At 43.4% G+C, this 23,160-nt stretch overlaps 1 protein-coding gene across 5 annotated transcripts in view; it reads left to right on the top strand.

The window, feature by feature from the left end:
• The window catches only part of DVL1 (dishevelled segment polarity protein 1), a 186,186-nt gene extending 163,282 nt beyond the window's left edge, over positions 1 to 22,904 (top strand). For 2 of the 5 annotated variants that reach the window (XM_077250132.1, XM_077250134.1), the window contains 5 exons: positions 1,451 to 1,600; positions 5,692 to 5,823; positions 7,142 to 7,309; positions 10,606 to 10,812; positions 19,395 to 22,904. In XM_077250132.1, the coding sequence (XP_077106247.1) occupies positions 1,451 to 1,600; positions 5,692 to 5,823; positions 7,142 to 7,309; positions 10,606 to 10,812; positions 19,395 to 19,801 (1,064 nt within the window). In that variant the 3' untranslated portion in view covers positions 19,802 to 22,904. Of the gene's footprint in view, positions 1 to 1,450; positions 1,601 to 5,691; positions 5,824 to 7,141; positions 7,310 to 10,605; positions 10,824 to 11,499; positions 11,548 to 19,394 lie in introns of those variants that run through there. The other 3 variants (XM_077250135.1, XM_077250133.1, XM_077250136.1) reach the window with 3 other exon arrangements.
• The last annotated feature ends 256 nt before the right edge of the window (positions 22,905 to 23,160 follow it).

The raw sequence follows: 23,160 nt of genomic DNA, 5'->3' as shown, positions 1-23,160 counted from the left end.
TGGAGCCGTCCTCCTCATGCCTGGTCACTGCCCCTTCACCCCTATACACTTATATGAGTATTACTATGCATGCGTGATCACCGCTCTCTTAAAGAAGTTGTCCACTACTTGGACAACTTCTTGTCATGCCCCTCACTTGGCCCCCATAAAATGATAAAGCTTATACGAGCCCCGCTCATGCTGGCACTGTTCCCGCGGTGTCGGCACTCGCTCTCCCAGGACTCCCGTGCTGCTGTTGTGACATGTGATGCTGGCACCCAATCAGAGCTGGCGTCACTGTCCCAGCCTCCCGTCAAATTGAGCAGGAAGAGGAAGTGGAAGGTCAGCTGATCCTGGAATTCCTCTTTGATTTGTCCGAAGGCGGGGACAGTGACCCCAGCTCTGATTGGGTGCCGGCATCACGTGTCACAACAACGGCACGGGAGTCCTGGGAGAGCGAGTGCCGACACCGCGGGAACAGCGCCAGCAAGGGAGGTGAGTATAGGCTTTATTATTTTATTGGCGCCAAACATTTTGATCAAGAAGGGATTGTCCTAGTAGTGGACACCCCTTTAAATATTGAAATGACATACATGAACGCTACTGCTCCATTCACACTGGGGATCACAGGATCAGTGGGGACTTTTATACAAAACTATATGTCTCCATGGTAACAGACTACAAATTCTCTGTAGTTTGACCTTGCAGTCATGTTCTTTTTATTGTCTGCCTCCTGTTTTTTTCTAACATACTAAATATATTTAATTAAGGATTGTAATAAGTAGGTGATAGATGAAAAGAATGACTAAAGATCTGACTGTACAGAGTTTAATCTGTTATCAGACTCATTAGTCTGCATTGGAGCTGTAGACACAACAACAAGTAGGGCATATTTAAAGGGGTTGTCCAGGACTTTAACATTGATGGCCTATCCTTAGAATAGATCATCAATGTCTGATCGGTGGGGGTGCCAGTTCTGCAGGAGGTAAACAACGATTTAATCAAAACCGCAGCAACCTGCCCAGTAAGTGATACATCATTGGAATCAGGGTCTCTGTCCCTACATTATGCTGCTCTCAGATGGGGTGGCAAAATCATTGTGACAGATTGCCTTTCAGTAGTGCCTGATTCTTACACCCGTCATCAAGACTGGTGGGTAAAATGCCAATGTGGATGAATTTGGGCTTACGTGTAGTTTCACTGATTATCAATCAATAAGAAGCTCTATAAAGGGAAAACAAAGAGCGTCTCAAGACAACTGATCAATACACTCCGCTCTTGGAAGAGAATTGCCATGAGGATTGTAATTGACTGGAAATCACTCCATAAAGCTAAAACATCAGGTAGAAAATGGAGAAATGCAAGCTGACATGTTACACATCTCACAATGTGACTAATTGTATCCTTCTCTCCTTTCATTGTAGTAACTTTCTCTTCTTTTTTTTATTTCCCCCCCCATGTCCAATTGTAGCGGAACCCGTGAGACCGATAGACCCGGCTGCCTGGATCACTCATACCTCAGCCCTGACGGGAACATACCCCCGTTACGGTATGAGCCCCTCCATGAGTATCATCACATGCACCAGCTCCTCATTAACAAGCTCTTTACCCGAGTCGGAAAGTAAGTCACACTGCAGCCCCCGCACTGTGCGCAGGACTGATCCTGCCCTGGGGCAGCAGTGTAACCCAAACCCACAGTCCCACCAACCAGCCAAGCAACAGGACATGCTTGGTGTCCTGCGTCCTGCTCGCCACGTCCAAGTAGATCATCTCACTGATAATGCTGCGTAAAGTCCATTAGGGGCTACTAGAATGGCGGAGAGCAGAAGTGGCCTGCTGACTTCTGTTATGCTGAATAGGAACTACAAGGCCAAGCATGCTCAGCCATCAACGTCTTAAAGTAGGGCCCGATTTACTAAACTATTTCACGCTCAATCGGCTGCAGTCGTTTTCTGCTGCTCGTCATATAAACTAACACGTATATTGGAAGGAATATTGGCATCTGAAATACTTAGTGCAATAACCAGTGTGTGATCACAGTGTGATCCAATTTTCTTGGATGAGGAGAGGATGGAAAAATTCATGTCTCCATCTTCTCCATTGTGTCTGTCCGTGGAAATCGGACTGCACTCAGATGCCATCCGAGTGCAGCCCAATGTGTTCTACGGAGTCATTGACTTGCATGGCCAAGTGCGAACTGATAAGCATGCTGTCCGAGGCAAAAAAAATCAGGCATGTGCACGGCTCCATAGAATAGCAGTACGATCCAATTTTTTGTCGGACTGAAAATACGGTCATGTGCACAAGCCCTTAGAAGGATCCATTTTTTTAGAATTTGTTTTTCCATAAATTAATCAACAAGGTTGTGTAGATAACGTTTTTTGGGTCTATATAAAAAAAAAGTGATAGCCGATAGAAAACATACCTTTTTATGAACCATAATGAATGGGTTCTGTAAGTGGATGTTACATTTAGGTTTTTTTTGCTGTCCAAACATCATAAAAATGGAAATTAAAAACAGACCTATAAGTGGGGGCTTAGAGATTTGTCTGCTGGTGTATGCCCTTACCCCAGTTCTGCTGTAGGCATACCAGTGCTTACTGGTCCAGAGACCAGAAATGTAATTTAGGCTAGGCGCTTACACCACCTTACAAGAGTCACTGTGTGTCGCTGCTTGTGGCAAGTTCTTCTCTATCTGCTTTTCAGTGTAATTTTTAGCCCTGGGACCCTTCAATGTGTGGCCAGTAACTGCTGAAGGGGGCGGCCATAACTAAGGTCAATTCTAGGTAGCCATAGCCAATAGATGCAGAGAACTGACCATGAAGGGTGCGGTTTGGGCAACTACCGCCGCCACTTTGGAGCAGCTGTAGTTGTTTGTGTTGAAGGGGCCTGGCCTTAAGTGGGATAATGCCCTAGAAAACACGCAACCTGGGACATCGGAGTGAACGGTGGGGGTCCAGGTTACAAAAATGTTGTTAGTGGAGCTAGAAACCTCACCTCTTCCAAATCACTGGTAGATTATATAGAACTGACGGAGCGGAGCGGTTCTGGGAGCACTGAGGTGTAGGTATTGTCTAGGATAATGGCTCCTTAGGCGTCAGATAACAGATTCCTTTGGTTTTGCCTTTTCTCCTCATCAGAAGACAGTTTTACTCCTTGTTGAGGGTCTGAAGTCAGGATTCTCAGGTTAGAGAGGGAGGCGAGGCTGGATCATCTTTCTTAATGGGACATTTGTAACCGTGATCTGTTTTCTTAAATCCTGTGACATGGATGACCTGTGCCGGGTATTGTCCCTCTTGCCGTCACCTTAAAGATAAATGGTGCCATGTTGACCATCCAGGTTTCATATTTCTGAGGGCAGCGGACATAAAAACCCAGTGACCTGTGTAGACCACGACACCTGTGGTTAGAGGAGACTTCAGGGCTGGAGAGAAACTAGAAGCGGAAACAAACATTTACAAGGACTAGGATATTTTTGAAGAGACCACTCTAAGGGAAAACTCAACTTTTCCTGCATATAATTCCATATCGGAAGCAGAAAATGCAAAATTTTCCTTTGAATTTTCCTGCAATCACAAAGTTTGTCATTTAATTAATTTTTCTGTTGTGATAAATCCCATCTTGATGCATGACAGCACTTATTACGCTATGTCACGATCTTTGGTTTGGCAAACCTTGTCTGCACAATAAACTGGTGCCACGTTTTTAATAGACCACTAAACCTAAGACACAGATTCATTTTTATATGGGTGATGTAGAATAATAATTTGAGGTAATAAGCAAGTGCCTTGAGATATTTAGACTATGTGCTGTGTGGCAAAAAGACCTTATTGTAAGGTATTAAGCTAGTATTCTGAGTCAATATGAATATGTTTGTGCTGTGTGGTAATAAGATAGTGCTGTAAGGTAATAAGCTAGTTGCCTGAAATAATAATCCACTGTTTAGGTAATAAATTAGTACTCTCAGATAATAAGTTAGAGCTCTGAGATAATAAGTCAATTCTGGGAGATACTGTAATTTATTGCTGTAAGATAATACCTATGTTATATGGTAATAAGCTAGTCTTCTGAGATAATAAGTTTGTGCTGTTTGGTAATAAATTAGTGCTGTAAGTCTACGTTCACATTTGCGGTCTGCGCCGCAGCGTCGGGCGCCGCAACGTCGCCGCATGCATCATGCGCCCCTATATTTAACATGGGGGCGCATGGACATGCGTCGCACTTGCGTTTTGCGCCACATGCGTCACTGCGGCGCACGCGTCCGGGCGCAGAGGACGCAGCAAGTTGCATTTTTGCTGCGTCCAAAATCAATCAAAAAAAGGACGCATGCGGCGCAAAACGCAGCGTTGTGCATGCGTTTTGCTGCGTTTTTGTTTGCGTTGTGCGTTGCGTCGCCGACGCTGCGGCGCACAACGCAAATGTGAACGTAGCCCTAAGATAATAAGCCAGTGCTCTGAGATAATAACCCAATGTTATAAGGTAATAGGTCATTGATCTGAAATAATAAGTCAGTGTTCTGAGATAATAGGCCAATGCTTTAGGATAATAACCCAGTGCTCTGAGATAATAAGGTAGTGCTGTAAGGTAATAAGATAGTGCCCTCACATAGTTATCTAATGTTTTCATGGAATAGTTCAGTACTCTACATTAATACGATAGTACTCTGAAATTACAACAGTACTGTTTGGTAATAAGGTTTAGTACTGTAAGATAATAATCTAGTGTTGTGAAATTATACAGTATATCTGTGCTGTGTGGTAATAAGGTAGTGATGTAAGGTAATAAGCTTGTTCCATGAGCTAGTAATGTAATATTTTCAGGTAATAAGTCAGTGCTCTGAGTTAATAAGTCAATGCTGTGAGATAATAAGCTAGTGGTATAAAATTAAACCTGTGCTAAATGGTAATAAGGTAGAGTTGTAAGGTATTAAGCTAGTGTCCTGAGATAATTAGTCTGTGCTGTTTGGTAATAAAGTAGTGCTGTAAGGTAATAAGTTAGTGCCCTGAGATAATAATCCAATGTTTTCAGGTAATAGATTAGTGCTGTATAATAAGCCAGTGATCTGAGATAATTAGTTAATGCTCTGAGATAATAACCTAGTGGTCTGAGATAATAACCCAGTGCTCTGATATAATAGTGAGATTTGGTAATAAAGCGCTTCTGTATGGTAATAAGTTTTGTGTCCTGAGATGGTTATCCAATGTTTTTTATGGTAACAAGTTGGTGCTCTGAGTTAATAAGTTAGTACTCTGAGGTAATAAGTTAGTGCTTTGGGATTATAAATGTGCTGTGTGATAATAAGATAGTGCTGTAAGGTAATAAGCTAGTGTTGTGAGATAAACCATTGGTTTACTTCTTCAAACTAATTGCTTACTGAGATACAAGGCCACTGCTCTGAGTTAGTAAATGAATTCTCTGAGATAATAAGCAAGTGCTGTAAGGTAATAAGCTAAGCTCTGAGATAATAAGCCAGAGATTGACTTTATGAGTTATAATGTCTGAAAAGCAGTTTTAATATTGTTACTTTTATGAGGTTATAGTATTTTGTGTTCGATATAATTTCTGTACCATAACCAATCCACATAAAGCCCTTTGTACCTTGGGTCTGATGGTCATCAAGCACACTTCTCATTGGGGTAGAGTTTCCCTTTAATTATGCAGTATTCAAGATGTCTGAATTTACGCTTTTTTTTTTACCTTATTTTATTGCAGAACTAGAAGAGTCTTCTCTATCCGTGAAGAGCGACATGGCGACTATAGTGAAAGTAATGCAACTGCCAGATTCAGGACTGGAAATTCGGGACCGTATGTGGCTGAAGATTACAATATCGAACGCGGTCATTGGTAGGTCGACCCCTCTAATGTGACACCCTCGTTGCCCAACATTGTGCTAATCCATTGCTCTGGGCATGAAACTGTGGAAAGTTAAAAAAAACCCAAAATGACGATGATCACGAGTTAAATACGTGTGACCAGCGGTAATTAAACTCAATCTCCGCAAGGATCGGTGTAACCAAGGAAGGGGTTAAAGGTTGCGGCTGTATCGCTTACATGCCCGGATCACTTTCTGCTTTCCTTCTTTGTGTCGGACAGCTGTACATGTGTGATTATCTGTCACTGTGTGAGGTCTATTGTAAAGCAGTAGGAATACAACGGGGTTCCCGCACATACCAGGTCATGTATTTTGTCCATTGCACTGTTAGGATAATTATCATCTTCTGCTTACACCATTACTTCTGAATATAACCTAAACAGACCCATAATTACCATACATACAGCGCTGTACCCAGATGCATCCACTCCCATCAGTCCGCCATGACGCGATCCCCCCAACACAGCTACTAGACCACATATAATCATGGCCAAAAGTATTGTCGCCCATGAAATTGTTCCAGAAAATTAAGTATTTCTCCATGAAAACTATTGCAATTACACATGTTTTGTTATACACAGGTTTATTTTCTTTGAGTGTATTGGAACAACACATGAAAAAATTGGATATAATTTCACCCAAAACTCCCAAAATGGGCCGGACAAAATTGTTGGCATATTTCCAAAATTGTGATAAAAAAAACTTTGTTTTAAGCATGTGATGCTCGTTCAAGCTCACCTGTGGCAAGTAACAATGTGATGCTCGTTAAAGCTCACCTGTGGCAAGTAACAGGTGTGGGCAATATGAAAATCACACCTGAAACCAGATAAAAGGGGGAGACGATGACTCAATCTTTGCATTGTGTGTCTGTGTGGGTCACACTAAGCATGGAGAACAGAAAGAGGAGAAGAGAACTGTCTGAGGACTTGAGAAAGTCCACACAAAGGAAATAAACATACGTATAAAAAAACATGTGTAATTGTAATAATTTTCTGGAAGAAATACTTCATTTTCTGGAACAATTTCAAGGTTTCCATCCCTTTCGGCCATGACTGAAAGCTTCATTCAGACGTCTGAAAAAAAAAAAAAATGAAAATCCACTAATTCCATCCTTGTTTCCTCCGAGTGCTGCCTGTTTTTTTACGTCAGGAGAAGCTTTGATTTTTTTTTTTCCCCTTACAATAAAAATGGATGCCAATCTGGATGAATGGAACAAAAATGGATGAACGTACAATACTGTATTGCTCCTTGTGACTCCCATGTTTGATTTGGTTTTGGTTGACCCCCCAGGTGCCGATGTCGTAGACTGGTTGTACACTCACGTAGAAGGCTTCAAAGAGCGGCGAGAAGCTAGAAAATATGCCAGCAGTATGTTGAAGCATGGCTACCTCAGACACACGGTTAACAAGATCACCTTCTCGGAACAGTGCTACTACGTATTTGGAGACCTGTGTGGTAGTAAGTACCGAATCCACCATTTCGTATAGTAGTGAGAGGAGTTAGGTTAGATCACTGGACCCCGGCATTTGCATTTTCAGCTATTGCAAAACTACCACTATCAACATTCCCAGATAGCCCAAAGTTGTAGTTTTGTAACGTCACCATAATAAATACTCTGACTGTCAATGGCTGAAGATTACGGTACAGAAAGCCATAGTGTCCCATTGCTCAATAGATGTAATGTGTATTATTATCACACAATGCAAACAAAATACATTTATATCACAACAATATTTAGTTTCCAAAGCAAAGATTTAGCTTAGAGAAGAGTCGTGTATGTTAATTCAATGAGGTTTTACATTTAAGGGGTCTCCTAGATTGTTCCCAATGCTGAGGAAGGAGGATCCACCAGTTGTACCAAGAAAGACTATAAGAAACAAGCACAAAAACAAGTAGCAGTTCTCTCTCTCTGGAGGACCCAGCCCATCCCTGCGTTAAACGCCAGCCCATTGATTTCAATAGGCACTGCGTACTGCTTTATTTCTCCTGTGGGAGCACTGCAGGGAAACTTCACACTTGCTGCCCAGGCTCTCCACAGATCACAGCTGATCAATAATCAGTTTATCATCATCCTTCATTTTAATCAAGTGGACTTTGAAGTGAAGTTTAATATGAGCTTTAAAGAGAACTTAAGATTTTTCTCTTATTTTGTTCCCGCTTTTCCCCTGAATGCTTCTTGCTTTTTTAAAATCTACCTTGCTTCTTGAAAAATAAGGACTTTTTTATTTAGTGCTCATTTTTATGGTCTTTACAAGGGGACGAGGCTTACAGGATCCTCTAAGGCGTTGTTCACAGGATCCTCTGGGGCGTGTCTTTAGGCTGCTCTGCATTATTACAATGTGAGCCCAGCCCCCTTGGAAAGACCATAAAGATTAGCGCTAAATAAAAAGGCCTATATCTCTTCAACCATTTGGTGGATTTACAATAAGTAAAAAAAAAAAAAAAAGATCCTAATGTGAGCAGTGGGAATAAAATAAGAGCAAAGACTGTCCACTTTTGACCTGGTGACAAGTACTCTGTGATATAAGCTCTGTGCCCTTAAGGACTCAATGTTCTTGTGTTTTTGAGTAGAAGATGACTTTTTGGTTAATTCTGATTCAAAATGGCTTAGAGGTATCATATAGTGGTGCACAGAGTCATACAGCCGCCATTTAGCGCCTTATGGGACTTGTTACATCAGCTAATAAGGCGAAGGAGGAGGTAGTTTGGGAATTGGATAATATTGTCCTGAGCCCCATGTATTAGGATTAATTTGTTATACGTGGTAGTGCACATACATCTTTGATCTCTGTCTACATAGCAATGGGACACTAGAGATGGATAATCATTTTTACATGCCTGTCGAATTGCCTATTCCTCCGTTTCATCATGTTGCTGGTTATTGTCGCTTGTCTGTGTACAGAATAGCCCGCTGGTTAGAATTTGTCTTTTTTGGCGCAAACACCATTACTACACCATGTGCTGGACATCAGGGTTCTTAACCTGTGCCATACGGACCAGGGGCTGTAGGATCCTTCTGTGATTCAGAGGTTTCTGTAGTTGCCATCAAATGTGCCCGATAGTTAACCACTTATAATTGACAAATGGGCGGAGGCACACTCATCATTATCAAATGTGTAATCAGTACTCGACAACCTATAGGCCCATACACATTGAATAAAAGTCATCCCAATCGTCCGATTACTGCAGGATTGCCCAACCATCTAATGTGCATGGGGCCTCTCGACCGTCCACCAACAAATCATGTAGGGGGATATAAGGGTCGATCGGTTGGAATTCAGTCACTCGATCTTTTTGTTCTCCGGGAGACTGGCCGCTACTGGATGACTCTGACGGTGGCTATCTCATAGAAAACACTTTTATACACAGCTGAGCTGGCCGTCCCTATGTATGGAGGTCTCGGGAGAGGTGGCTGTCACCTGAACGATCAATCCTAAGGACAGGTGCAGACGACCGTTTTCTCTCCATCTGACAAAATCGGTCCGATTATGCTAATCAGACTCTGATCAGAGTGGGATCCGATTTTCTCGGAGGTGGAGAGAAAAAAAGTTTCTCCACTTTCTCCTATATGTCATCTAAGTTTGTTCCGATTTTTTTCATTGACCCATAGACATGAATGGGCGAGTGCGATCCAATTATCGGAGGCAAATCTTTAGTGCTGTGATTTTTTTCTTTGGACCACTCGGTCTGAGTTTAAAAAGAAAAAAACAAAAACGGTCATGTGCACGGCCCCATGGAATAATATGGACACAAGTGCTAGCCATCAAATTCCTGGATAGCACTTGTCCTATCGAAATGGTTGTTTGCATGAGCCCTAATGTGTCTGGCCAGCTTAAGGATGAGTTTCGAAAGTTGGAGACAACAAAAGTTCTTACAGAAATGCCGATTTTTATCACAGGGGTAGCATACAGACTCCATGTAGATGCCCTGGTGAGAAAAGGGGTATTCTCATTTATTCCAAAAATGAAGGACCCACCTCCCAGGAATTAATAGTCAGTGGAGCTTTGTTGCGGTTACATGTGTCACAACCACCACTGTTCGTGAAGGAGAAGTAGCACCCAAATTTTCTGTGGATAGATGATGCATGTCTGATCACTGGGGGTCCCATTCTAGGGATGAATACCAATCATGGGAACAGGGGTCTCATATCTTCTGGCGAATGTCTATGGGATGGATAAGAATAGCCAAGCACTTTTCTTGGCGTTATCGCTCATTGAGCTGAACTCCACCAGGCAAGTAGGGGTTACCCAGTGATCAGACGCGGATAAGCTATGAACCTGGGAAGACCATGAACAATATGTCACGCAAACCTCACAGCTTATTTTATGGCCCCGGAATTAAAAAAGGTTAAGAACCCACTAACAATGTACAGCAGCATTGTGTTTGGTCTGCTTTGTAGTCCTTTGTGATGGCACCTCAACCCTTTACTGTAGATGCCATCCAGGTCATAGTCGTGAACCCAACACCTGTTAGTTCCAGCTCAGTTATCATAGAGGTGGTTGGCCACCATATCTCCAATACACATACTAAAATATCAATTTCTACAAGAAAATGGAGTTTATAGTCTCAAGGTTGATTGCCAAAAGTAGATACATCCATGTTGCCCTCAGACTCGATGACAATGGTGCCTATCAATCGTGATAGCATTGTGCAGTTACATGGTATTTACTAGTGGCCACCATACTTGCTTCGGCACCGTAGTCATCATATAGATGTCCAGAAATAACTGATAGTCGTTTGTATTTGCTCATCAGATGTGGCAGCACTGAATCTTAACGATGGGTCCAGTGGGACATCTGATCAGGACACACTGGCTCCCCTCCCGCAGTCAGCTGCTCCCTGGCCAATAGGGCAGGGATATCCCTACCAGTATCCTCTAGCTCCAGCCTGCTTCCCCCCGACATACCAGGAGCCAGGATTCAGCTATGGCAGCGGCAGTGCCGGAAGCCAGCACAGTGAAGGTAAGTCCTAGAGGCCTCTCTTGTGCCCCGTTACCTTTTTTTGTTGCCTGTGCTTCATGCTTTTTTTGCATTTATGTCGAGCATGCATGACTTTTCCCACATCATAAGCTTCCACGGTGTCATAAGCTTCCACGGTGTGACCATCTGTTATCCATAGTGTGACTATCATTCTTCAACTCCAAATGGGTCAGTACTGCCTCCCGTGGACGGATGAAGCCACGCACCTTGAGAATGCGCACCATGGGCGGTCTGTGGTTATGCCGATGCACCAGGCATGAAAGCAGCATGATCAGATTGGAATAACCTCCCTCTATTTCAATCAGGGGTGCAAAGAGTTTCTTAAAAGTTTTGCATGAGCAAGGCAGATTAGACCGTAGAAAGTTTAAGAGTTGCCGGTTAGTGCAGTTGCACAAGATTAAAAAAAACAAACAAAAAAAACATGGCTCCTTTATTGCAGACACAGCGCCACACCTGACCATGGGTTGTGTCTGGTATTGCAGCTCGGCTACAATACACACGCAAAAATCGAAACAGGAGCCATGTTTTTTTAACCCCTTTACACAAGGACAAGGTTATTCAGGTGTGTTTTCTTCTACAGTACAATAAGAAAATAATCTGCTCCTTTATCCCTTGCTGTATCCTCTGCAACTAGTAACTGTGTTATTCCCTTGTTTTGTGCTGAGCAAGCATTAGACTGAAGGATGCATGGAAGGAATGGAGGAATCTAGGTCATCGGTAAGATTGCAACTTTGACCTCAACACTAGAGTCCAAGCATGTCCATTCAGATATCCTGTGGTCCTTCCTTCACCCTCCTAAGACCATTCCCACCCCCGACCCCCAAGCAACCATAGATGACAACCATCCTTTCCTAGATGGCAAGTTAAGTTAATAGTAAGAAACTCAATATTTTTTCCTGAAAGGCAACACGGTGGCTTCCTATTTGAAGGAAACCCAAGCCCGCTCCTGTTCAAGTGAATCGAGCATGCTGTAGTTCCCTGTGTTATCTAGGCAGTGGGGGGCGGCAGTGCAAGGAAAACTTACATGGGGCTGCAGCACTGAATCCGGAATGAATCCCCGCAATTAACAGGATCAGTTGCGGTCCCAGAAGTTAGACCCCCACTAATCACAAATTGGGAATTCCCATTTATTGACACCATCAAGGATTCTGTCTGAGCCTTCAAAAATTAGTATTCAAACATGGCCCCAGGGTGCAGAAGTTGTGATAAAATCACAATCTCCTAGATCGAGCAGATCTCTTAATGCTGAGCACTGTATAACCCTGCCCACATCACTGTTTGGCAGATTTCTGTTTACACTGTGTATAGGCAGAAAGCGGCTAAGACCGGGTTGGACTAGGAAGCACGAGACACCTAGTCTTTTAGTTACACTATTCTGCTGATAAAACACTGATTTTATTCAAACAGCCTAGTAAGTGACACATCGCTGGAATTAGGCTCTCTGCCCAAACATGATGCTACCCTCAGACAGATTGCATAGCAAAAAACCTGCTGACAGATTCCCATTTCACTCAACAGCGAAGATATGTAGAGTGAATTGAAACAATTAGAAGTTAGAAAATAATGGATTTCTTTCTTATAAAAGAAACAGATCCAAATGGAAAGGATGAAGCTGTGTAAATACTATTTAATGACCTGTCCTGTTCCTCCATGTTCTTTCTATAATTAATGTTTTGGTTTTTTTTGCAGCAAGTATAGGAAACTGATGAGAAATATTATCATTATTGACCATGCACAGCATTGTAGGAAAATGTCTACCCCATTATGTTATTTTGAGTCCAAGGAGAAACTGATGCAGATATATGACTGTGCATGACTTGCTTCACCTGGGCATTTGGCATTATATTGCATGCATCACTCACATTGTAGGTCCACTGGTGGTTTCAGACACACACTCAAGTTTATTTTTCCTGTGGAATTGACCTATCAGTGTATTCATGGAGTGTGGAATAAAAGCAGAGAACCTGGAGGAAACTTTCACAAGCAAATTGAGAACATACAAGCTCTGTGTAGATCAGGGTCGGACATATCATTGGTGCAACCTGTGCAGCCGCACAGGAGCCCAAGACATAAGGGGGCCCATGACTGCAGTATGCTAGAGGTTTCCCCTCCAACTCACCCTTCTACCACCCAACCATTTCACACCCCACTCCCACGGACCCCGTCCCAATAAAGACTCATACCAACGGTTTTTGGTTAATTGGTCAGATCGGCCTTTTATTATACAAACATCACAATAATAAATAACTTGAAGGTAAGTAGGTTCTTGGAGCTCCAAAACCTGGCGGAAAACAAAATTATAATAATTAAACTCCCACCATTACCCCCAGCCTCAACCACAGGCTTGGGGGCACCACTGTTGCAGGAAACCCTTTTCCATATCAACAACTCCCAGGGAGCCCACCCTGGAAAGTCCAAAAATCCGCCAGGTAATTAACAAAATGCGAACATAAAGGGGAGGTTACCATCCACCCGATGTACAACCCCCCCTCCACCACAATTTTGCCACCAACTCCAAGAACCCTCTCACCACCGCTCGCCAAAATGACCCATCGACCCCCTTATACACTATTTCTTCCAATAATTCAACATTACTCAACAACCAAGTTAACAGGGCGGTAGCGCGGCACCTCTTTCATTAGTAACCCCCATCCCTAATTTTATATACAGTGGGGCAAAAAAGTATTTAGTCAGTCAGCAATAGTGCAAGTTCCACCACTTAAAAAGATGAGAGGCGTCTGTAATTTACATCATAGGTAGACCTCAACTATGGGAGACAAACTGAGAAAAAAAAAATACAGAAAATCACATTGTCTGTTTTTTATCATTTTATTTGCATATTATGGTGGAAAATAAGTATTTGGTCAGAAACAAAATTTCATCTCAATACTTTGTAATACATCCTTTGTTGGCAATGACAGAGGTCAAACGTTTTCTGTAAGTCTTCACAAGGTTGCCACACACTGTTGTTGGTATGTTGGCCCATTCCTCCATGCAGATCTCCTCTAGAGCAGTGATGTTTTTGGCTTTTCGCTTGGCAACACGGACTTTCAACTCCCTCCAAAGGTTTTCTATAGGGTTGAGATCTGGAGACTGGCTAGGCCACTCCAGGACCTTGAAATGCTTCTTACGAAGCCACTCCTTCGTTGCCCTGGCGGTGTGCTTTGGATCATTGTCATGTTGAAAGACCCAGCCACGTTTCATCTTCAATGCCCTTGCTGATGGAAGGAGGTTTGCACTCAAAATCTCACGATACATGGCCCCATTCATTCTTTCATGTACCCGGATCAGTCATCCTGGCCCCTTTGCAGAGAAACAGCCCCAAAGCATGATGTTTCCACCACCATGCTTTACAGTAGGTATGGTGTTTGATGGATGCAACTCAGTATTCTTTTTCCTCCAAACACGACAAGTTGTGTTTCTACCAAACAGTTCCAGTTTGGTTTCATCAGACCATAGGACATTCTCCCAAAACTCCTCTGGATCATCCAAATGCTCTCTAGCAAACTTCAGACGGGCCCGGACATGTACTGGCTTAAGCAGTGGGACACGTCTGGCACTGCAGGATCTGAGTCCATGGTGGCGTAGTGTGTTACTTATGGTAGGCCTTGTTACATTGGTCCCAGCTCTCTGCAGTTCATTCACTAGGTCCCCCCGCGTGGTTCTGGGATTTTTGCTCACCGTTCTTGTGATCATTCTGACCCCACGGGGTGGGATTTTGCGTGGAGCCCCAGATCGAGGGAGATTATCAGTGGTCTTGAATGTCTTCCATTTTCTAATTATTGCTCCCACTGTTGATTTCTTCACTCCAAGCTGGTTGGCTATTGCAGATTCAGTCTTCCCAGCCTGGTGCAGGGCTACAATTTTGTTTCTGGTGTCCTTTGACAGCTCTTTGGTCTTCACCATAGTGGAGTTTGGAGTCAGACTGTTTGAGGGTGTGCACAGGTGTCTTTTTATACTGATAACAAGTTTAAACAGGTGCCATTACTACAGGTAATGAGTGGAGGAAAGAGGAGACTCTTAAAGAAGAAGTTACAGGTCTGTGAGAGCCAGAAATCTTGATTGTTTGTTTCTGACCAAATACTTATTTTCCACCATAATATGCAAATAAAATGATAAAAAAACAGACAATGTGATTTTCTGGATTTTTTTTTCTCAGTTTGTCTCCCATAGTTGAGGTCTACCTATGATGTAAATTACAGACTCCTCTCATCTTTTTAAGTGGTGGAACTTGCACTATTGCTCTGACTAAATACTTATTTGCCCCACTGTAATATACATATATATATATATATATATATATATATGTATATATATATATATATATATATATATATATATATATATATATATATATATATATATATATATACATACACTCACCGGCCACTTTATTAGGTACACCTGTCCAACTTCTTGTTAACACTTAATTTCTAATCAGCCAATCACATGGCGGCAACTCAGTGCATTTAGGCATGTAGACATGGTCAAGACAATCTCCTGCAGTTCAAACCGAGCATCAGTATGGGGAAGAAAGGTGATTTGAGTGCCTTTGAACGTGGCATGGTTGTTGGTGCCAGAAGGGCTGGTCTGAGTATTTCAGAAACTGCTGATCTACTGGGATTTTCACGCACAACCATCTCTAGGGTTTACAGAGAATGGTCCGAAAAAGAAAAAAAATCCAGTGAGCGGCAGTTCTGTGGGCGGAAATGCCTTGTTGATGCCAGAGGTCAGAGGAGAATGGGCAGACTGGTTCGAGCTGATAGAAAGGCAACAGTGACTCAAATCGCCACCCGTTACAACCAAGGTAGGCCTAAGAGCATCTCTGAACGCACAGTGCGTCGAACTTTGAGGCAGATGGGCTACAGCAGCAGAAGACCACACCGGGTACCACTCCTTTCAGCTAAGGACAGGAAACTGAGGCTACAATTTGTACAAGCTCATCGAAATTGGACAGTAGAAGATTGGAAAAACGTTGCTTGGTCTGATGAGTCTCGATTTCTGCTGCGACATTCGGATGGTAGGGTCAGAATTTGGCGTAAACAACATGAAAGCATGGATCCATCCTGCCTTGTATGGAGCATCTTTGGGATGTGCAGCCGACAAATCTGCGGCAACTGTGTGATGCCATCATGTCAATATGGACCAAAATCTCTGAGGAATGCTTCCAGCACCTTGTTGAATCTATGCCACGAAGAATTGAGGCAGTTCTGAAGGCAAAAGGGGGTCCAACCCGTTACTAGCATGGTGTACCTAATAAAGTGGCCGGTGAGTGTATATATATATATATATACCCTCCCTACTGTCACCCCCCCCACTCCTTTTCCTAACCCCCTTAAACTTTTGACCCTGCAAATCTTGCGCTTTTTCTATTTATTTACTTTGCTTGCCCTACAAAGTTGGGTCATGGGTCACTTTCGCCCGTGGCTCTGCTGGGGGTTTTGTTTTCCCTCTACCACCTCCAAAGCAGGTGATATTGCGCAGTATAATGAGCTATTGGACTATAATGGGACAATTTACTGTTCTTATGTAAGGGGTGTGAACTGGATTGTCGCATCCCTTCCCCTGAAGACACTATTTGCATTATGTGAATAGTGATGTTTGTCTTATAAATATTGTGTCATGTGATATGTTCCGATGTGATCTATTATGACATAGAGTGTAATACGTATTGCTAGTACAATATGCATAGTGTGTATCAGAGTTAGAGGGAATGTATAGTGTAAGATATGTAATGTAGTGTGCAGCATAAAGAAATTCTGCCCAGCAACAGACAGCAGGGTCAGAAATAGTTAAGTGTTGGGACTAGCCCACAGGGGGAAGGCTTAGTGATAGGGACAGGACTGTGCTTCCTTGATAGTTAGATTGAGTTTGGAGAATAACAAGTGTGCAGTGCTGCCAAGGGGTGATCTACAGCTAGGAGCGAGGATTAGCGAGATGCTGAAGAGAGTTACTGACGAGACTGAGAGACCTTCCAGAGAGCGTTATCAGATAAGATGCTAAGTCACGAGAAAACCGAGAGTAACGGACCAAAAGAGGACTAAGAGCATGGGACTAGTGGGGATCCCGAGCGGAAGATCCAGAGCATCCGTAGTGATTTGATGGGGAGCCACTGAGCGTGTGGAGAGAAACTCGCTGATCAGGATTGTGACCTGGATGGAAGCTGCGTTGTGGCGACGTAGGGACGAAACAGATAAGCTGCAGAGCCCTGTAGTAGCCCACCGAGGAAGGATACAGTGGGAATGAAAAGCCTCTTGCTGTGAAGGAAACGTGCTTAAAACTGTGTACTCGCTGTCCCTTGTACATTTCCATTCAAACCTGAGCTTGATAATGGTTGTCTCCTTTATTAATCTGTGGAATTCATGGTATTGGCCAACAAACACCTCCGGATAAAGGTTGACTGCATGGGCGTAAGGGTGTTAGAAAACTAACACCCAGCCAGGACCCACTCTCTACCACTCTCTGTCAGTGTCTCTCCCAGTAATATAGGCTGGATATGAGCTCTTTGTGTCCCCAGGGTGCTACTTCAGCACAGCTTCTATCCTGTACTTATTTCTGCTCTGCTTCATGTGATATCCCCTTTTTACAGTCCTATTTTATCTGCCCTCCGTGAAACTGTAAATTCTTTTTCCATTCTCCACATGGTGTATATCTATTGTAGGGGTTCACTGTCTCTGGTAGGTGTTCGGCATTAGGTCTTAGGTAGCGTTCACACAGGCAATCCAGTTTTGGTCCAAATAGGTGCCGTTTTTTATTGCTTTCCACAGGTTGCATAGCACCAAACAAACTCCTAAACATAAATCCCTAGCCTCGCCTAGGCACTAGCTAAACAAAACAGACCTTAGCTACTCATACATGGCTAAACTAGCCCCAGCTCGGTCAAACAAAACAGCTATTTTTCATAGCAACCACTGATACTTGCGGTTCTATGCACATGACCTAAGCAGACCCTTCTCAGAGAGGGATTCTGGCCTGTGGTTTAGCTCCAAGACACATCCTATCTGGTCAGCTTCCCCAGCAGACTGACTGTGATCAGCACCTATCCTGTTTATATGCAGAGCTAACTAGGTGCACTAATCAAAGCTTGGAGAGCTAGGATTTAACCCTAATCTACCTGACATTATTAAACTGTGTACAAACACCTGCCCTTCACTGAAAAAAGGGAGATCGAGAGCAGAGTGCTATCAAAACTAGGATCCGGAGCTATTACTTATTTCCATCAGTTTGAAAAAAAAACACTGAGCTTGTTGAAGGACTTCCAGATGCTCTGCAACAGCAAAAAGGTAGAAAATTTGTAATGAAGATGATTTAGAAACTTACTTGAAGCATAGCATGCCTCAGTGATCATGGCACCCTTTGCTAGGAAATCCATCAATACTACTCCATGCTGGTCCCCAAATACTGTGAGTATGACTGGCAAGGTCAGGGGGTTGGGCACGTGCCTACTTTGGGGCGGTGATTCATGATGCTTCCATTGCATCCACTTAGTCTCAGGATCATAGTGATGGACTCAGCTTTCATCCTGTGTGATCAGTCTGTTGAAAATGTCCTCCTGGTTTCCATGGCACATCTTCATTAGATGCTGAGAACATTCGACCCGTTCCTGCTTCTGGAAAGGAGTGAGCAGCCGGGGAACCCAGCGAAGCGGACACCTTATGCATGTGAAGATGGTCTTGGACGATTTTTTCCACACTAATCTTGAAATTTTGGGATAGGTGGCGAATGGTTACGCGTCGATTTTCCAAAATGGAGACCTCCACTTGCTGGATGGTGTGTTCATCAATAGCAGAGTGGGGTCTCCCTGGAATTGGAGCTGTTTGCACCGAAGTCCGACCATATTTGAATTGACGATGCCAGTTCTTGACTACATCATATGATGGGGAGGGGAATCATCACCATAAACCTCTTTCATCTCATCGAACGTCTCCTTCGGTGTGCGGCCTTTCAAGTAAAGGAACTTGATGGGTCCATTATCAAACCTCACACCACTTCAGCACCTGTAAAATCAAGGCCATTATCAGTTCTGAATTGCAAATTGGCACATAACCTATAGAGACTTATATTATTACACATGTGCAGTTTCAGCGTCCTGTGATAAATAGAAGTGGGTCAGGGGAAATCTTTAATGAACGCCCCTCGTAGTTTAGAGCCTGATCCAAATTTCTGATTTTTCTCTCGTGGGAGTGTCTCTCTCTGTAATATAGGCTGGATGTGAGCTCTGTGTGTAGCTAGAGTACAGCTTCAGCACAGCTTCTATCCAGTACTTATTTCCTCTTCATGTGCTAGCCCCCTTTTTTTTTTTTTTTTTTTTTTTTTTTAAAGCTCTGCTTTCTCTGCCATCTTTGAGACTGTACATGCTTGAGTTTGCATTTAGGGAGAAAAATTCTGTGTGAACGTGTACATAATATTTGATAAAGATTAGATGGCATCGAACATTTCGTCTGTACTTTTGCCAATCATAACGAACATTCGATGTATTCATTTCCGTGGCAGTTATCCTTCATAAATCCCCGCGTCTTTCCAGAACCTCGTTCTGATATTTATGCTTATTTCCCTTTCTACAGGCAGCAAAAGCAGTGGCTCCAGTCGCAGCAACAGAGAGGGAAAAAGATCATCCGGCCGAGAGAAGGACCGCAAGTCCACTGGTAGCGGCAGCGGATCTGATCGGGCTGGCAGCAGTGGAGGAAGAAAAAGTGATAGGCCGCTGAGCCAACACAGCCACCGGAGTCATAGCTCAGTGCCACGAAGTGAACGCAGTCACCGCAGCAGCCACCATTCGCATGGTCCCCCGGGTCTACCCCCACTTTATAGCCTGCCAAAGATTGCGAGCAAGGTGTATGGCACCAGCGGCCCACCAGGGGGACCACCTGTCCGAGAACTTGGCAATGTCCCCCCAGAACTGACCGGAAGCCGACAATCCTTTCAGAAGGCAATGGGAAACCCCTGTGAATTTTTTGTGGACATCATGTGACAACCAAAGTGCCTTCTGAGTCAGCGACTAGAACCACGAAAGAAATGTAGAACTTTAAAAATTCCGTATTATCAAAAAGGTTGACCACTGCCATGTTCAGTCGCAAGCCATACAGAATAGTAGAAGTGAACGCAGCGCCGCCGTGCAATGAGTGAAGGTTTTTAGGTGTACAGATCTGTAGCACATTTTGGAGAAGAACTCCCCTGAAAGACACAAGCCCGCTAATATCCATCGTCCTGTAATCCTGGGTAACCCTGGGCGGTAGCAGAATTTGCCTTCCGAAAAGGAAGCTATCACATTCAACATGAATCTGATGAGTCTGATCTGTGTGCAGCATGCTGTAGAGCAGAAGGAGCTCAGAAGAGTCCTCCGTGGTTTGGTTGGAGAAGAATTTATCTAATCCATTGATTATTCTGCTCATTTTTGTATTAGGAGTCCAGGGGGCGGTCTTCCTACTGAATAGGTCCACCTACTGGACTCCTGAACTAAAAAGAGCAGAATTTCAAATCCCATAACACTTTAATCTATCTCCATAGCGCCTTCTGTTCCAAAACATGCCGCCCGCAGATCAGACTGCATTTTCAACATGTCCTTTAATAGCCCAATAATAGTTTGGAGATTCCTCAAAGATGATTCTGCATGCATTCAAAGATATTTAGTGGTTAAAAAAACTGATTTTTAGGATTGGCCATTAATATAATCAGAATCAGTTCCTCGTAGATATTGTGATTTTAGGTTTAAAGAGGAATCTGCTAGAATATATCAATGGCTCAAATAACAGGGCCCTCGACGCGCTCACTCCGAAGGGGATAGTCTCATCCATATGGGCAGCATATGTATATACTGCAAGTCCCTAGAAATATAGCCCATGGCTATGGACAAGATAAAAAACCTCCCTTCCCTGAGGTTGTGGACCCCGAGAATTTGCTCTTAGAGATCACATTTGTACAATGTGTATAGTGGGTATAGAGCAAAAATCCAAGATCTGATGGTTGAGCATTATTTTAGGTTTAGCATTCACCGGGGCCACAGCTAGAGTGGGTACAGGGGTTGCAGTGGCCTCCGAGCCCTGGGGTCTAGGAGGGCTCAAGAGGGCTCTTTGGCCTATATGAGAAGACTAATACTTTTAAAGGGATCCTGTCATATTGAAAATGGTATCTGATCTGTAGACAGAAGACGTCATTTTGATAATTTTTTGTAAGAAAAGATTCAGTAAAACTTGAATTTTATTAATTGAATCCTGGCGCTTGTATGCCTAGGAGTCCAGTGGGCGGTCCTGTTCAGTGATTAACAGTCTTTTGTGCATGACTGTGAATTCAGAGATGGCTCTGTAGGTGTTTTGGCTCACCTGGTGGGGTGGATCCTCCAAGCCCCGGGTCCAGGTGGGCACGTGGGCGTCAGTGCAGTAGGCAGGTAAGGCACGCAGGAAACCAGTACTCGGCACATACAGGAGATTCAGGATCATAGGTTTCAGGTGCAGTGGGACCAAGTAAGGGTGAATGATGGGATGGCAAAAAGGAGGATTAGCCTGCTGAGCTGCAGATATGCTGCATCAGAGTTGGAGCACAAATAGTGGAGCACACCAAACACTAAAGACTAAGAGACAGGTGTGTGTCTTAGTGGGCCTTAAAAGGCATAAGGAGAGGATGTCACATGCCACGCAACTTGCAGAGCCCAATGTGGAGTTCAGTAGACAGAGTTGAAGAGTGCAAAGCCCGGATCTGGGAAAGGTGTGTAACAGTAGAACCGCCCATCTGACTCAGGAGTAGGCCTACCCACTGGACTCATAGGCGTAGGCCCACCCACTGGACTCCTAGGCGTAGGCCCACCCACTGGACTTGTGGGCAAACACCAGGGATTTCAATGAATAAAATACAAGTGTATTTCAATAATTCTATATATCCTTCTGCTCAGCTTCTACGTCTCTACACCAGGCTTTTCCACAGGTGCAACGTGACTTGGTCCTTTTAAAGACATATGATAGTTGGTAGCCCTGTCGCAGATTTTGTTCTGAGCTTCACGTTACCCCACTGGCTTTCCCCCAAACATGGTAGTGAAAGCGGTGGACAGGCCTGATTTGCTCATCGGCTGTCACGCAGTAGAATATGTCATCACTGAAGTCACATTAGAAAGGGAAAAATGACAACCTTGTTAGGACACATGGATGTCAAGGAGAAATTCCCCTGATTAGGATTTCTCTATGAGCCAGTGTGGAGAGTCACTAAATATCAGTGGCTCCCACCCCAGTCAATACCTGGACAATTAATGCTACGTTTTCCCAGTAGATTGAGGAATGAACTCCATTGACCATAGCAGATGATCACCAGGGGTTTCAGACACTAGATCTACGGCAATCAACTGATTGCTTCCTTATAGCTCCTTTAAGAAGTTTGGTGCTCCATTATTTCACCCATAATATATGTTCCTGTAGAGGAGACCCCCTTTAAATATTCGTGGACAATCAGGAACTGCCTTCTACACTCCGTACAGGACTATACCGTCAACGTTGGGTCAAGTACTACTGAACACGTAAATTAATGTAGCCCAAAACGCCATGAATGTAAGGAGAGCATTTATATTACACAACTGATCCCACCGTCCCATACGTGGAGGAAAGCACTTAAAAATCTGCCCCATACCTCCGCTCCTTGCCACTGGGCAGGCTGAAATGCCCCACATTCTGACTATTTCTTACTAACTGCTCTACAAATGTACAGAAAATCTGTGTATAGATAATTAGCCCTAATTTAATGTTTGTTTTTTTAATATATATGTGTATATCTGTGTAAATATCAGTTACAGAGCAAAGATAATTAAACATTTTTTTTCCCATTTATTAAAAATCCAGCCAGAATGAGCCAGATCAGGTGCCATAGCCGTCATGTGGACTACAATTCCCAGGATTCTCCGCCAGTGCTGATAATCATGAAAGGTGTTGCGAAGAAAACTGCTGTAGCTCTGACGGTCGCCTGGTTCCACACTGCGTGTTTTCCAGCAGATTACCATGAAACCGTATTAACTGTATTGGAGAATGCATTGACTCGTGTTAACGACTACAGAGCATTTTAATTTATTGTGAAAGATTAAACGACCTTCAACTTCACTTTTGGTGCCAACTTTATGAGTACTGTCGGTTTTACTGTCTAGGACAGAAAATGCTTTTCCGCTCAAGGCCAGTAAGGAGCAGCAACAGCAGGGTGAAAATAAGGTAACAAGTAAATATCTAAAATGTTTTATAGCACAAAGTCCCATTAAGCCTTGCCATCTAGATTACCTACCACAGATACTGCCAGCCACAGATGCTCATTACTTTTAAAGTGCTGGCAAAACAAACCACCCAAAATGGCACTTACTGAAGA

The sequence above is a fragment of the Ranitomeya variabilis genome, chromosome 4, assembly GCF_051348905.1.
Source record: "Ranitomeya variabilis isolate aRanVar5 chromosome 4, aRanVar5.hap1, whole genome shotgun sequence".
Taxonomy (NCBI): Eukaryota; Metazoa; Chordata; class Amphibia; order Anura; family Dendrobatidae; genus Ranitomeya; species Ranitomeya variabilis.
This window is presented reverse-complemented; position numbering and strand designations above follow the sequence as displayed.